The sequence below is a fragment of the Solea senegalensis genome, linkage group LG4 (assembly GCF_019176455.1).
Source record: "Solea senegalensis isolate Sse05_10M linkage group LG4, IFAPA_SoseM_1, whole genome shotgun sequence".
Taxonomy (NCBI): domain Eukaryota; kingdom Metazoa; phylum Chordata; class Actinopteri; order Pleuronectiformes; family Soleidae; genus Solea; species Solea senegalensis.
Window position 1 is genome coordinate 6202177 of NC_058024.1, and position 14455 is coordinate 6216631.

Genomic DNA, 14455 nt, shown 5'->3' on the forward strand with positions numbered 1-14455 from the left:
AATGTGACAAAAAAGTCATAATATAGTATGTCGTCCAAAATGTGACAAAAAATTCACAGTATAGTATGTCGTCCAAAATCAGTCATACTTTACTATGACATTTTTGTCAAATTTTGGAAGACATACTATAGGAGTCCGGTGCCTTATCCATTAGGACACTGGGACATGGTTTCAAATTCTCACAACTTGTCTTTTGTCACATCTTGGAGGACATGACGAGGTGGGGTGATTTTGGAGGACATACTAAACTATGACTTTTTTCGGATTTTGGACAACATACTATGCTATGATTTTTTGTCAAATTTTGGACGATAAACTAAATTATGACATTTTTGTGACTTTTTGGACGCCATACTAAACTATGACATTTTTCAGACCAAACATTCAACGTTGTGATTCACCTGTGATTTAAATTATAACTTTTAAATTTAACTTAAGACAAACAATATTAACAACACAAACAATTTTTCTTTAAATGTTTTAATAACATTTTGTGCATTAATTTTCATTTAATTTAATGTCTTTTTCTGTCATCATCACAACTATTTCACATGCTTATATGCTTGTTTTTTTGTTAAAGATTTTCTTCTTTCTTCTAAACCGGCCAAGAACTTTGTCTGTGATCATAATCACGTTTTAAATTCTCAATAGGAAACGTTACCATCAGATTAAATCACCGTTTTGTGCATCAATCCTTCCAAAATGTAATGATAAACTTAAATTAAGGTCAAATCCACAGTGGAAGGATTTTCTGTCTTTGCTGATATTGTTTTGTACATCTAATTGTATTGTGTTGTCTTTGTTATTCCTTGTGCTTTCACTGCGAAAGCAGCCGCTGGCAAAATGACATGAGGAAAATTTTAGACATTTGTCTAACAAATAAAAAGTATTTATCTCATTTTATCTTCTTTCTCGACACTGGCTCGTACACCGGGCCTCCGGTTCATCGGATCAAAGTGAATCAATGCTTGAGTGCTTACTTGGACGAAGTCTACGGTACAAAAAATAGTTGAATTACATTCGACTGTGTGGACAGACGAGAGAGAGATGGCCTCAGCTCATTAGACTGAGTACATTCATGCACGCAGCAGCAGATAGAGAGCATGTTGTGTTGTTTTGACTGAGTCGGTTCTAGTTGGATGGCGGCCCACAGACACAGAGGGGAAGAGGGGAGGGGCAGGATGACAGAGGGAGGCCACGGAGGATAGACGGAGAAAAATGTCGGCATTTATTTTGTGACTCACTCACTCACTCACTCACTCAGTCACAGGGTCTGCCTGGACCTCAGTGCTCTCCGTGTACGAGCAGCCCTCCACACCCACCTGCACACCCAATTAAACACACATTAATATTGATTTTAGCATCGCAAGTCCACACACACACACGGAGGGAACACATGCAGCACATTACCATGTGTACAAATACTTCGTCAGACACATAAACATGACTGCGAGGGATGCATTACGCTCTCGCGCACACAGAGCTCATGCTTACTCTGTCCAGATGAGCTTTAAGGAATATATTCAGAGTTTACGCCTGAGATTTAAACCAAACGCTACTGTGCCACGCCAAGAATAACCTCTTTGAGTGTTGCTCTGCACCCGGCCTCACCTCGTACAAGTACATGCCACTAAGTTTCTGCTTAGTATTCATGATGTGTGCATGCCAGTGAGTGTGTGTGTTTTCATGTGTGTGTGTGTGTGTGTGTGTAATAGGCTTAGGATGGGGTCTCTCCCAGAACCAAATGTCACAGGGATTTAAGCGTTATGAGTGAGTTCCCTCCCAGCTGACGGCGAAGTTCACTAAAAGCACGGGATTAAACAAAGTTTCAACTTTCCAAACGACACCCAGCCAGTTTCCATTTTCTCTTCCTGTGGCAACACACCCACAATGCACCGCTACGGTTTAAAGATAAGCTGTAGGGCATGTGCCGAACCTGAAAGGAAGGCAGCGGCAGGTAAGGAAGAAGAAGGGAAAATGAGGAGGATGGGACTGAACAAAAAGTACAGATATAGTGTCTTTTTTTATGAATCTAATGAGACTTCAGCCATGTACACAGGTGTTAGTGAACTTTTCTGTGGCAAGCATGCACACAGTCTGAGTGTTCTGTGCTCTCTGGCCCACCCTGTTGGTCAGACCACGGCAGTTGACTATCCTGATGTTTATTGCTGGCTTCTGTGTTTATGAAATGCTGCTTGTGTTGTCCTGTTTGTTTACTCCTCCTGGTGGCCACTCTCTGTATCACAACTCATGCTGACATCGTGTGGTCCTGCAGGAAGGACTTGTTGAAAAGTTGTTTGTAATTTCTCCTGAATTTGAAGTGTCTCCATGTCATCAGGCAAAATAATTCAGTTACTTTGATTCATTTTCCTTAATTATCATAATTAGAAACTGCAGTGGAGCATTGATATGACAAGTGAAAACTGGATTATTATTTCATGTGTTGGAGTTTTCAATATAATGCAACTGAAAAAATAAATAAAATAAAGCACATACATTGAGAATGTGGCTTTCAATTCTGGTGTTAGTGTTTACACGTGGACCCGTTTGTAATATGGCAATTTATTGTGACCCACTTCAGAATTGGGCCCTAAAATCCAGCATCAAGCTAAAATTGAGAACATGGAACAAGGCTTTTTTCATCCAACTGACAAAAAAAGCTGTTTTATCTTCAGGTAGAGGTTTACAGTAATTCATGTTAATTCTGTCACGTTCTCGATAAGCACGGCCACTTAACTCTTGCACATTTTACACAATGGTTTCTGGTTTATTTTATAGTGTTTTTGGTACTTTCATATCTAGTTAGGTGCAATATTCATTTTTATGCTGTTGACCGCCATCTAAGTCGTGCTGTGCATTGTTCCACAGCTGCTGTCGCACTTTTGCCCAAGAGAAGTTTCCCTCAGGGGACAATTAAAGTGTAAAAATGGATTTGATAGAATATAAATCATGATAAGAGTAAGGTTTTGCATAATGTAACATTTCTGGCCTTATTCTATGTCATTACACAACACTTGATATTATTTTGAATAAGTAAACCAGCCAATTCTAAGTGATATATGTAAATATAAGGCTTAAAAAAAATTAAATGATGACCAATTGTTTTACGCCTAGAAATGGGGTTGTATTTCAACATTTCAAAAGTCAGTCAGTCAGTCATCATCTAACCGCTTTATCCTCCACCAGAGGGTCGTGGGGGGTGCTGTGCCAATCTCAGCTACATTGGGCGATAGGCGGGGTACACCCTGGACAGTTCGCCAGTCCATCGCAGGGCCACACACAACTAGAGACAAACAACCATTCACTCTCACACTCACTCCTATGGTCAATTTAGAGTGTCCAATTTACCTAATCCCCACATTGCATGTTTTTGGACTGTGGGAGGAAGCCGGAGAACCCGGAGAGAACCCACGCACACACGGGGAGAACATGCAAACTCCATGCAGAAAGACCCTTGTTCCAACCGGGGCTCAAACCCGGGTCTTCTCGCTGCAAGGCGAGAGTGCTAACCACTTCACCACCGTGTGGCCCCCTTTTCAAAAGTGTTGTTCATAATTATAATATGTATAATATGTACTTCCTCTCCATGTGTGTGTATTCAACTGGAAAAAACAAAAGACACAGTCGGAGACAGTGTAATAAGTATTTTATTGCATTTTATAATGCCATTGTCAATAATTAGTACAGATTACATGCAACTAGACCTACTGTACAGTTTTTTTATTGTCTGCATGGACAGACACAAGAAGATTCAGGTTACAAATACACAGATATATGTGTGTGTGTGTGTTTTATACAGCATGAAGGAAAGGGCAGTGACTGGCATTACATGGCTACCCGGGCTGGAGGGTCAGAGGGCTGGGCTCCACTGTCTGTCTAAAGCCATCACCCAGCCCCTGTCCCCGCCTCTTCTTCGGGTCACACTTTCAAATAACAAAGAAACAGAACAAAAACCAAAGGATAAAGAGAGGTAAGCAGGTAAACTGAAACTAAACAAAAACAATACAGAGAGTCACTGCTGAAAATGTACACACATTCCTAAGGTTTAACCAGAGGAGAAATGAAGTGGTAGTTCCATTGGATTCTGGCTGTCTACGTGATAATACCATCAGGCAATGCTCCACTTTGAGAGTCCCTCCCCCCTCGTGTGCCACCTCAGAACTGTCCAACCACGCGTCACGATTCGGGGCGTCCTGCCGCACGCAACACCAATACGTGGACGTTTGAGAGATGACAGCTGTCGGTAAAAGGTGATCAGTGAAGTCAGAGAGTTTTGGAAGTAGCTTGGCATTTGTTTGGTTCAGTTTGTGGCATTGGTTTGGTTACAGTTTGGTTACGAGTTCAGGGGTTTGGACTAAGCAACATTTGCCTTTTCAATGCCTTTGGTAGTCAGAGCACGAGCTGCATCTCTGAGCGCCATTCCACGTGTTGGTACCGCGACAGGTTTGCACGAGGAGAGAGACAATAGAGTATCAAAAAAAAAAAAGAAAAACAATGCAACAGTTGTCTTTGATCTGCCTCTGTGGGACTGGGACATGAGGTTTGTGACAGGTGTGCCAGCGTCACCTGCAGATGACTGACAGCTCTGTGGGTCCGAGTTCGGCACAGGAATGATGGGGGTCGGGGGTCAAGGGTCACAGGGAGCTGGGACATTTATTGGCACCTGAAAGGACCGATACCTTTCTAGAGCTCTGCATTTTTAAAGCAAGAGAGGGGCTACATATTCTTACTTTTTTTTTTCCTCTTTCTCTTTTTCTTTTTGGAGGTTTTGGTCCTGTCTTAGAGAAAAAGTCCTTCTGAGGTATCAATACATGATGAAGGAACTTTTTAGTTTTGTTTTCCATTTGTTTTTTTTCTTCTTTTCTTTCCGTAAAAATGCATAAATGCAGTACAGAGACAAAAAAGTATCAAAATAGACCTAGCTAAGATAAATATACAAACAGGTGTTACCTAAACCACTGATCTAACTTTTAATCTTTTAATTTTTTTTTAGAGATAATACACTTAGAAAATCAGCGTCCCAGACGTTTTATGAAAAACTGAAAAAAAACCGAAACAAAACAAACTATTAAAACCAAGATATCTGCAGCACTTAATATGATAAATACATATACTTCAGCATTAGCAGTACAGGATAGGAATCAGAGCTGAAAGCTTTACAATAGCTAAACAGGAGAAAGAAAACCCGAAAAACAAAGAGAAAATCAAAATGAGAAGAATGCCCTGGAGAGATAAGTCAAGCACTAATATACAGGAATACATCATGTTATGGCAAAAAAAACAAACAAAAGAAAACAGAAGTCTTACATGGTGACCTGTGAACACTCTACATCTTTATAAAACAGCTTTGTTTACAAGTGTACCTTAAAGCACGAGTCAGAGATCATCTATGTACTGTATGCAGCAGTTCCTCTTGGTTTAGATTGGTGGTTTGTTTTTTTTTGACGAGTGACGATGAGTTCCTTTACCTGTGTGTGTTTTTGTCTTCTCTGCGTCTGGGGGCTGTGTTTGTGGTGGTCTTTGGATATCTGGATGGTCAGAGCCTGTGTTTTGCACTAACCCATAGCCCTGCTTCTATGCGTAACCATTAGCGGCCATCGTTCCCTCATCGGCGGACAGAAAACGTTTATATGATATTGTAGCGAGCTCTTCACAACACACTTTGAGACATAGAGAGTGCTTTAGATGTGGCTTGAGGAGAGGTAGTCATTTTTAAATTCCATGAAAAGTGAAACATCTCTGTGGTTTTGGGCTCAAGCAGATGTGTCGGGGTCCGGATCCACCAAATAGCTCTGTTTGTCAGTCATACAGTAAGCGTAACACAATTTTGGCATTCATTATCATTATCATTATTATTATTATCATCATCAAGGAAGAATGGATGAAAAAAAAAAAGGTGTTTCAGAGAGTTCAGTCTCCCATTGGCTATGTGTTGAACTGTTTCGAAAAAGGAGGTAGTGTTATTTTTGGTTCTTTTTGTTTTTTTATCTTGTTTCAAGATGTCTTGATGTCTGCCACTTTGTACTTTTGTTAGAAATCAGTGTCTAATGTGACAGGAAACAGTCCTGTTTGAACACAAAGTCATCAGAAAGGTCATTCTTTTTTTGTTTTTCATTAAATAAGAAAGAAATTGTCACAAGTGCAAGAGACAGTTTGAAAAAAGTATGAAAATATGAACCCAACTTTGACTAACATGACGTCCCTTGGTCGTCTTCCTCTTACATTGGTATATTTTCACTGATTTCAATTGTTCCCTCTTTAATGGAATCTTCATTATTAGTCCCTGTTTTAAATATGACATACAGTTTTATCAGGGCATGTTTTTTGCTCCATTTAAAAAAAAAAACAATTGCTCCTTAAGCCAAATGCTGTTTAAAATCTTGAACTTGAAAGGTGCAGATTTTGCTTATTTTTAGGTCAATCCTAAGATTGTTTAGAACAAAGTTTAGCCTGAGAGTTTTAACTTCTAAGTGCTTTTGTTTGTCTTCAGAGGAACTGTGCGACTGTGGTGTGTGTTAATACTACGCTTTTTGGCCTCTTTACCTAAATGTGAGTTATTCATAAACACTTCTGTAAAAGCTTTAATGTCTCCAAAGTCTAGTTTGCTTTGCACACTTTGGTTTTTGGAATGGTCAGCACTGTAAGTCATGTATCATTTCAACACAATAGTTATGAGAATACAATAATAGGAATTCAAACTCCTGGTTTGTTGTCTTTTGGCCGGTTCTTTAAGAAAAAGAAGAAGAAGAAAGAAACAAAAAAAAAGAAACTCAACAAGGGCAAAATAAACTACAGGGTTTTTGGTTTTCTACGTATTTCTTTGGTTACCTGTAACAAAAATAAAAACGGGAACAAGCAGATTAAACAGATTAAAGTAAATGTTAAATTTGGTATGGCACTGTAGCGTAAAGTAATGCTTTTTATGCTCACAGAAAACAAACAAACAAAGAAAAGAAGAGAAAATCTCACATGCTATTCCTTGAACACAAACTCACACAGTGAATGGTAGATAACTTCTACACAGTAACTATAACAACCATAGAGCTTTGAATCTGAAGCCGAGCAGAGTTGCCACATTTGGTGTCCCACAGAAAGAATCCCCCCTTATTTCTTTAGCAATTTGGACACAGTTCCAGGCAGAACCTTTGTGGGATGAGGTATTCTCTGACCGCAGTAATAATATATATATATTTTTAAAGCATTACTGATACTTCCTCAACTAAATACACAACCGAAAAAACAAGTGAATGAGAAAGAAAAACAATATTCAGCTGTTAAATAATCTGTCTGGATAATGGAAACTTTTAAGTGCTATTTCCAAATTTCTTGTCTGCTACACCTGGGACAGAAAAGGAGAGGGGCAGGAGTCAGGGGTCAGGGGTCAGGGGTCGGTTATCACAAGTTCGGACAATACTGCGCGTTCTTTTCTTTCTTTCTTTTTCTTGCCAATACTCGTATGGAATGGTGTGAACAGTCAGAGAAAATCAAAGAAATCACAATAAACAATAGCAAAAAAAACAGCATTCTTAGAAAAGGTACGTCGAAATGGAACGTCACCGTGGAAATATTGATCCTCGAGAAAAAAAAAGTCATAATAACATCATCAACGTAACGTGAAATAAAAAATAAAAAGGAAATGACAAAAGCTACCACACGTTTTTTTCTTGTTATATTCCATAATCGTGAACAATTTTCTCTTTTTTTAGTCACAATATTTCTGTAGATGCTCCCTCCCTCTTGTGTCAGCCGCCTCCTCTCTTTTCCCTCTTGTTCGTTAAATGTTCCAAGCTCGTCACTCCATCAGAGGAGAAGAGAAGGACAGCACCAAATGTCCTATTCCTGGGGGGTGGTTGGGTTGGAGTACGTCTTTTTTTTTATCCCTCACGTAGAAGCAAAGATGTCCATCATTAAATGTCTTGCTGGGGGCAGAAGTTTTGGCACAGACCGCGGGTCACGCCGCCTCTGGTGAATCAGCCTCGCTGAGGGCTCATGCACAGACTTTGGGGACAGGAGCCTGATGTGCAGAGGTGTTGGAGCACTGCTGGAGGTAATCTTTGAAAGCACGTTTCCTTGCTTCCTTCCTTGCTTCCTTCCTTCCTTCCTTCCTATATCTCGAAGCCCGACAGTTTCATCTCAACCAAATCAAAAACATAAGTGAAAAGTGATTGACTCACAGAGGGAGAAGAGGTATACTGCACAGCCCCTGATGACTGCTTCCAGATCTATATACACATGAACCTGTGTGTGTCTTTTTTTCTTTGTAACAAACTCAAAGAGCCAGCAGTGAGGAGGGTCTGTGCAGAGCGGTGAGGCGGGACGAGGAGAAGAGAGGCCTCTTCCCAGCGAGGAAAAGGAACCGCGGCTTGAGTGTGTCTGTGTGCGTATTTGTGTGAGTGTGTATGTAATAAGTGGTGTTACACCTCTGAAACAAGCGTTGGGGGAGTGGGGAGGGGGGAGATAACAAAACACATGGAGGTAAAGCAGCTCCACAGTCTTCTTTTTGCGTCTGAAAGTAACGGAGGTCATCTAACCCTGTTTGGAGTTTCTCAATGTCATCCTTGGTTGCTTGCATTTTCTTAAAAACGACAACAAAAAAAAACATTCTCTTTTTTCTTCTCTCTTTTGTCATAAGCGTACTTTTTCTTCCTCTTCACACCGACTAGAGGGATGCGGGGATGGATCTCACTCTGTCCCGTCCCTCTGGTCCGTCGTGGACCTGTCCTACTCCAGCTCCTCGGTGGGAAGGTCCTCCTCCAGGTCGCGCTCATCACTTGGCAGCGGCAGGTTGTGTGTGACTCCAGCCAGGAGAGAAATTGGTCGACCGTCCTCCTCCAACTCAGTGGGCTCCTCCTTCACATGCACCGGGTGGCTGAAGGACAGAGCAGGTGGACATCAGCAAAACCAACATGTGGATTTAACCAACCAGTAACGTCTGAGTCAAGAAAATATCATGTGTTTACACAAGGTAATCTGGATTATGTTAATAAAGTGGGTTTTTTTTTTTAAACAAAGAAATATTGGTGCGTTCCATTCGTAGTTGGAACTCTGAATGTCGGAGGTCTTCAGAGAGAACCCGCTTTGTTCTAAAGCAACGTTACACTAAGTTCTTAGTATTTCTCTTTAATAAAAACAAATACACATTTTGATGTTACTTTTTAAATGTGTATTTAATATTTTTATTTAAAGCAGTGATTCTGATAAAATAGACGTTTTTGTAATATGTTCCATCATTCATGTTATCTCTCTTGTTATCGTTTTATTATTCTTATCAGACAAAAGCACGTTCTCTATGCTGTCTTTCATTTAGCGCTTATTCTTATTAAATCAAATACATGTTTGCGTTGTTACTGTGCAGCTAAGAACAACAGGGACGTGGAACCGTTTTAGAAAATCTTACACAGCACCATTTCCTTTCTATTTGGCTTTCAAAATAAGAGCCACTGACTTCATCTTTTAACTACTTCTCATACAAACCTTTTGCCATAAAGCTTAACAATAAAAATAAATACATGTTTTTATTGCATCTTTCGTTGTATTACTTAATTCTATAAAATAAAATACACATTTCATGTCACTTTTCACCTCATTCTTGTCAGTCCAAGCAGATACAGTAGTATTCAGTATTAAAACAAGCCTTTTATTTCTCGTAATTTCATTTGATATCATGATTTGTTCTATTGATTCTGGGCCCCTGAAAATGGACAATTTATAAAAAATACTTTTCTCAACGGTTAATGCAATTATTTTGTTCAATCCCTCAAATTAAAGCTGAGAGTCTACACTAATCTCACCTTGATTGTTTCATTTCAGGCTATAAAAATGTTTTTTGTTCATTTTCTTCTTAAGTTATGATTCGTTTTACTAGTGTTTTAAAGTAGGAACAATTGTGCAGAAGTCACAAAACATTTTTATTGTATTTTTGTTCATAAAAAAGAGCCGAGTGAACTTTGAACTGTGAAGCATTTCCATATTTTTACAAATTCAATCAGAGTACTTTTTGCTCAGGTGTGTTTATATAGTTGGTTTATATAGTTGGTTGAAAAAGAAATTTCGTCAGATTGTCTAGATTGTGCTGAAAGAAAGATATAAGATGCTCTTTATTGCCTCTGAATATACTGCACGTTTGACGCTAATGGAAAAAAACACCGGAAATCTCTGTGTTCTAAAGGTTACATTTTTTTAAACAACAATTGGGTCACAAAAAAAAATCTGTAAAAGAAATGTGTGCTCACCAAGGATAAAAGCAATATTCGATCTACAAATTCACAATAATGAAGGATAATCCTTTGGATCTTAAAGGGAGAGTCCAAGAATTAGAAGTGTGAGGCATCTGAGGCACTCCTAAAAAAAACACTTGTTTTCAAAGCTTTCAAACTCTGGAAAGCCTTGAGTATCTTTCTGTTGGACTCCCACGTGTACTCTGAGGAGAGGCCTCTCCCTTATGATCACAAATGTATGAATTCATCCATGAATAGAAGCAGGATAATGATCATTTTTGCAGACATGTACCTGTACTGTTGAGGGCTGAGTGTGGGGCTGCAGCTGCCGTTGCTGTTGACCTGCTCCACGGTGGAACTGACATCGTCGTGGCCCACGTGCAGCATGTTGAGGCTGGCTGCAGACGGAGGACTCATCAGCTGAGGACTGTTGAGCAGGGACAGACTGCTCTCTGCTAGAGCCGCCTGCAAGTCACAACATCAAATCAAATGAAGCTTTAAACCGGAGCAAGGCGTACGTGCACATTCAAACATAGAACTCTGCTTGATTTGAATGTATTTTAATAATAAAGACCATTGCACTAGTGATAGCTCTTCCACATGAGCAGCATTTGAACCAACTAACTTGTTAGTGTACTTAAAGAACCACTAGGGGGCACTTGTATACAGTAGTATACAGTAGTTTCCACATCATGGCTGGAGTCCCTGCAGTCCTCCACATGAGCAACTGTGCACATGTGTTCACATGGAAGTACAAGAACGACTGAGACGGAGCCACAACCTCAACGCCAACACAAACCAGCAGTGAAACAGAAGAGAAAACAACTGAATCAACAGGAGCGGCTTCTGTCACTGCGCTCCACATTCACGTCCAGCTGTTTGCAGATGTGAGCTCGACCCCACCTACGCTCTTACAGGGCAGCAAAAAAAGATAGAAAAGAATAGAAAAAGGAGGGGAACTCTCATTGGCTCAGAGATAGATTTTCTGGGACAGGGGATAATTTAATGCGGTAACCTTAATTGACAACTACTTGACGCTATAAATCATCTCAGTTGCAAAAATTGCATGCGTGTGTGGGTTTGGTGTGAGATGGGTCAAGTGTGTGTGTGTGTGTGTGTGTGTGTGTGTGTGCAGAGGTGGGGTTGCTGCATGTGTGAGAAAGTGAGTTGGGAGGTGAGAATGTGTGTTGGTGTGGGAGGAGGTGCGTGGCGTGGTTAGGGAATCTGCTTGATATTGATTGCCATTGGCTGTGTGTGTGTGTGTGTGTGTGTGTGTGTGTGTGTGTGTGTGAGAGAGAGAGAGTGAGGCGGGGAGGGGAGAGCGATGGAAGAGAGCGGAGGGCATTTTCTTACCTGGTAGCTGGCGTTTAGGGATCCAAAGCCCAGGCCTGAAATCATGTTTTTCACCAGAGTGGGACTTCTGCACACACACACAAACAAAGAGAGAGAGATGGTGAATGTGTGTGTTTGAGACAGAAGAGAGAGAGAGAGAGAGAGAGAGAGAGAGAGAGAGAGAGAGGGTGCGAATCACAGATTAAAAGCACATGTTGAGAGATGTCACCTCAATCAAAGCCCTCAGACAAATGTATTTGTTGTATGTTTGTTATGTTCGTTACAAGTAGAAAGACTCACGGATTGGAAACAGGTGCTAAAACACATACAAATGATCTCATATCTGGTCTGCAGGTGTGTGTGTGTGTGTGTGTGTGTGTGCGTGTGTGTGTGTACCAAATTATCCCTGGTTTCTTTGGCGGTTGGAGAGAACATCTGTTTACACACGCTAACAAGGTTTTTTGCGCTCTCACATCTCACACAGCTGCTTACTAATGGTGTCGACAAACAGGGCACACACACACACACACACACACACACACACACACACACACACACACTCACATATGACGATAAGTCAGCATCCTTCTGTTTTCTTCTGTGACTGCTGAGTTGGCCTCTTGGTAATAATAGAGGGACTATTTAGGCAATCATAGTGCCAGCACCCATAAGCTCACACTCATACCTCACTCAGCTCAAATGTGTGTGTGTGTGTGTGTGTGTGTGTGTGTTCTTACCCGGTCATCTTTGGTGGTCTCCTCTTTTGGTATTCAACTTCATCCACAGTCCACACGGCCCCCTTCACGTTCTCAACACGAACAAAACACTTGTGCAGACTCAGGTTGTGGCGCACAGCATTCTGGGAAAAAGGGAGGGAGAGAGAGAGAAAGAAGAAGAATTTGAATGCAAGAATTTCTTTTTGTTTCATTTATTGACACTTTTCTGTTGTGAAGTGACGTACATTCCCTGAAATACACCGATAACCTCAATAAAGACATAATATCTTGACATTATGTCTTTATTTCCCGATATATGAGATATATCAGTCTATATTAAGCTGCTACACACGCAAAGTTTCCTTTTGAGATTCTCAAAGAGTGACGATACACTAAAATAAATGATCTACTCTTTATGATCTGTATTATATGTTAAAATACTTTTTTCATGTTAAACGAAGGATATTTGCATTTATTAGAAACAATCAAATTGTAAATTAGGCTTAAATTAGAAGTGATTAAGTCATTTTGTCAATTGCATGTATTTCCTAATTAATATAATTTTTTTATATTTAGTGTATTTCACTCATTTATTCAATATTATTATCATAAGGATTATCCGTGCGACAGCTTTTAAAACAAGATATGACAATATCACTATATGACGATATTCAAAACCTAAGATATCGTGTCTTACGTCACTACACAGATATAAAATCAATGATTTAAGACGCCTTTTCTTAAAAATGACTCTCAAATTACCAGAATATTTATTTGCTGTTATTCTTTGACCTGAAGTCAATCCATATTTTTTGTTGGGTTACTTTTTCCAAAGTGTCACTTGAGAAATCGATGTCCTTTTTGCTTCTTCTTATAAACGTGTAGATACTGTAGTTCTATGTACCGTGCTAATACAAGGCAGCCGTTCTGTGGTAGCAGTCAATTTATCTCAGAATTTTCATCAGCACACACACACACACACACACACACACACACACACACTCAGACAGGCAGGCAGGCAGGCAGGCAGGCACACCGCTATCTTTGTCTCACCCCCCAGGGACAGGCCTCCCTTTTCATCTGCTATTTGTAGTTTGTTCATGCCCAATTTCATTACCAATTTTAATTCGTCTATAATTAAATCCTGCATATTCTCTCTGACACGCTGTTCTAAGCCGAGAGGGAGGGACAGGCCGGGCATGCATCACTCCTCGCCATAATTACACACACACACAAACACACACGCACACAAATACACACACACGTAATTACACAAGCCATAATCAGCAGAGGAACCCTTTCTCCCCCGCATCCCCTCAACCCCCCGAGCTGTGATGCTAAGTTTTGTAAATGAGTCTGACCCCAATCTCTGCCCGCCACCCTGACAGTGCAAACACACACACACACACACAGACACACACACACACACACACACACACACTGCTATTGCTCTGCTATTTGCATTTGTCTCCGTGATGAAAGCCTAATTCTCCCAGTTAAAACATTAGCAGTCATTTACAGTAGGTCACAGCACAGGTGCCACTCATCTCCTCTCCCTCAGGTTGAGAGAGACAGAGAGGGACAGAATCTTGATGCAGACGGGGGGAGGTGTTTCTGGACAGTAAATATATATATGGGCATTGTGATGATAAGTCTGCCTGTTGCATGCTGGGATGGGGCTCCTGGCATAGATTAGATGGCAAATAAAACTGTACATTCATAAAGAAATTCCTGTCTGAAGCAAAAATCTAGCAACACAGCGCTTTGAAAACACTCTTGTTACAAATAAAAGTTATTTTATTGACAACGATATTTTCTAAAGCAACAAAAGTCTCGTAATCAAGTAACAATTACCCCATTATATCTTAGAAATTCTAGTATTATTATATGTATATGTAAATATAAATCATCTTTTAAACAGGTAACGTACAACTGGTTAAAAACTAAATAGACTGTAAACTAAACAGAGATTAAAGCTCTTCTTCAAGGCTCCGACTCAACACAAAGTAACATCTCTCCTCCTCCTCTTTTTCTCTCGCTTTCTCTTGTCTCTTCCTTCTTCACTTCCCCTTCTTCGTTTCCCTCTGATCAATGACTTCCACACTCTGACACCGGCCTGCTCCCCTCATGAAATATAATGGCTTATTAAAGGACATACATCTGTGCGGCTCTATTTGACTCACCGGGCTG

At 40.3% G+C, this 14455-nt stretch overlaps 1 protein-coding gene across 4 annotated transcripts in view; it reads right to left on the reverse strand.

Moving 5' to 3' along the window:
• Positions 1 to 5507: 5507 nt before the first annotated feature.
• The window catches only part of foxp4 (forkhead box P4), a 92341-nt gene continuing 83393 nt past the window's right edge, over positions 5508 to 14455 (reverse strand). For all 4 annotated transcript variants that reach the window (XM_044023366.1, XM_044023367.1, XM_044023369.1 and 1 more), the window contains 4 exons: positions 12287 to 12408; positions 11571 to 11637; positions 10510 to 10682; positions 5508 to 8869 (listed from right to left, as the gene is read on the reverse strand). In XM_044023366.1, the coding sequence (XP_043879301.1) occupies positions 8722 to 8869; positions 10510 to 10682; positions 11571 to 11637; positions 12287 to 12408 (510 nt within the window). In that variant the 3' untranslated portion in view covers positions 5508 to 8721. The remainder of the gene's footprint in view (positions 8870 to 10509; positions 10683 to 11570; positions 11638 to 12286; positions 12409 to 14455) is intronic.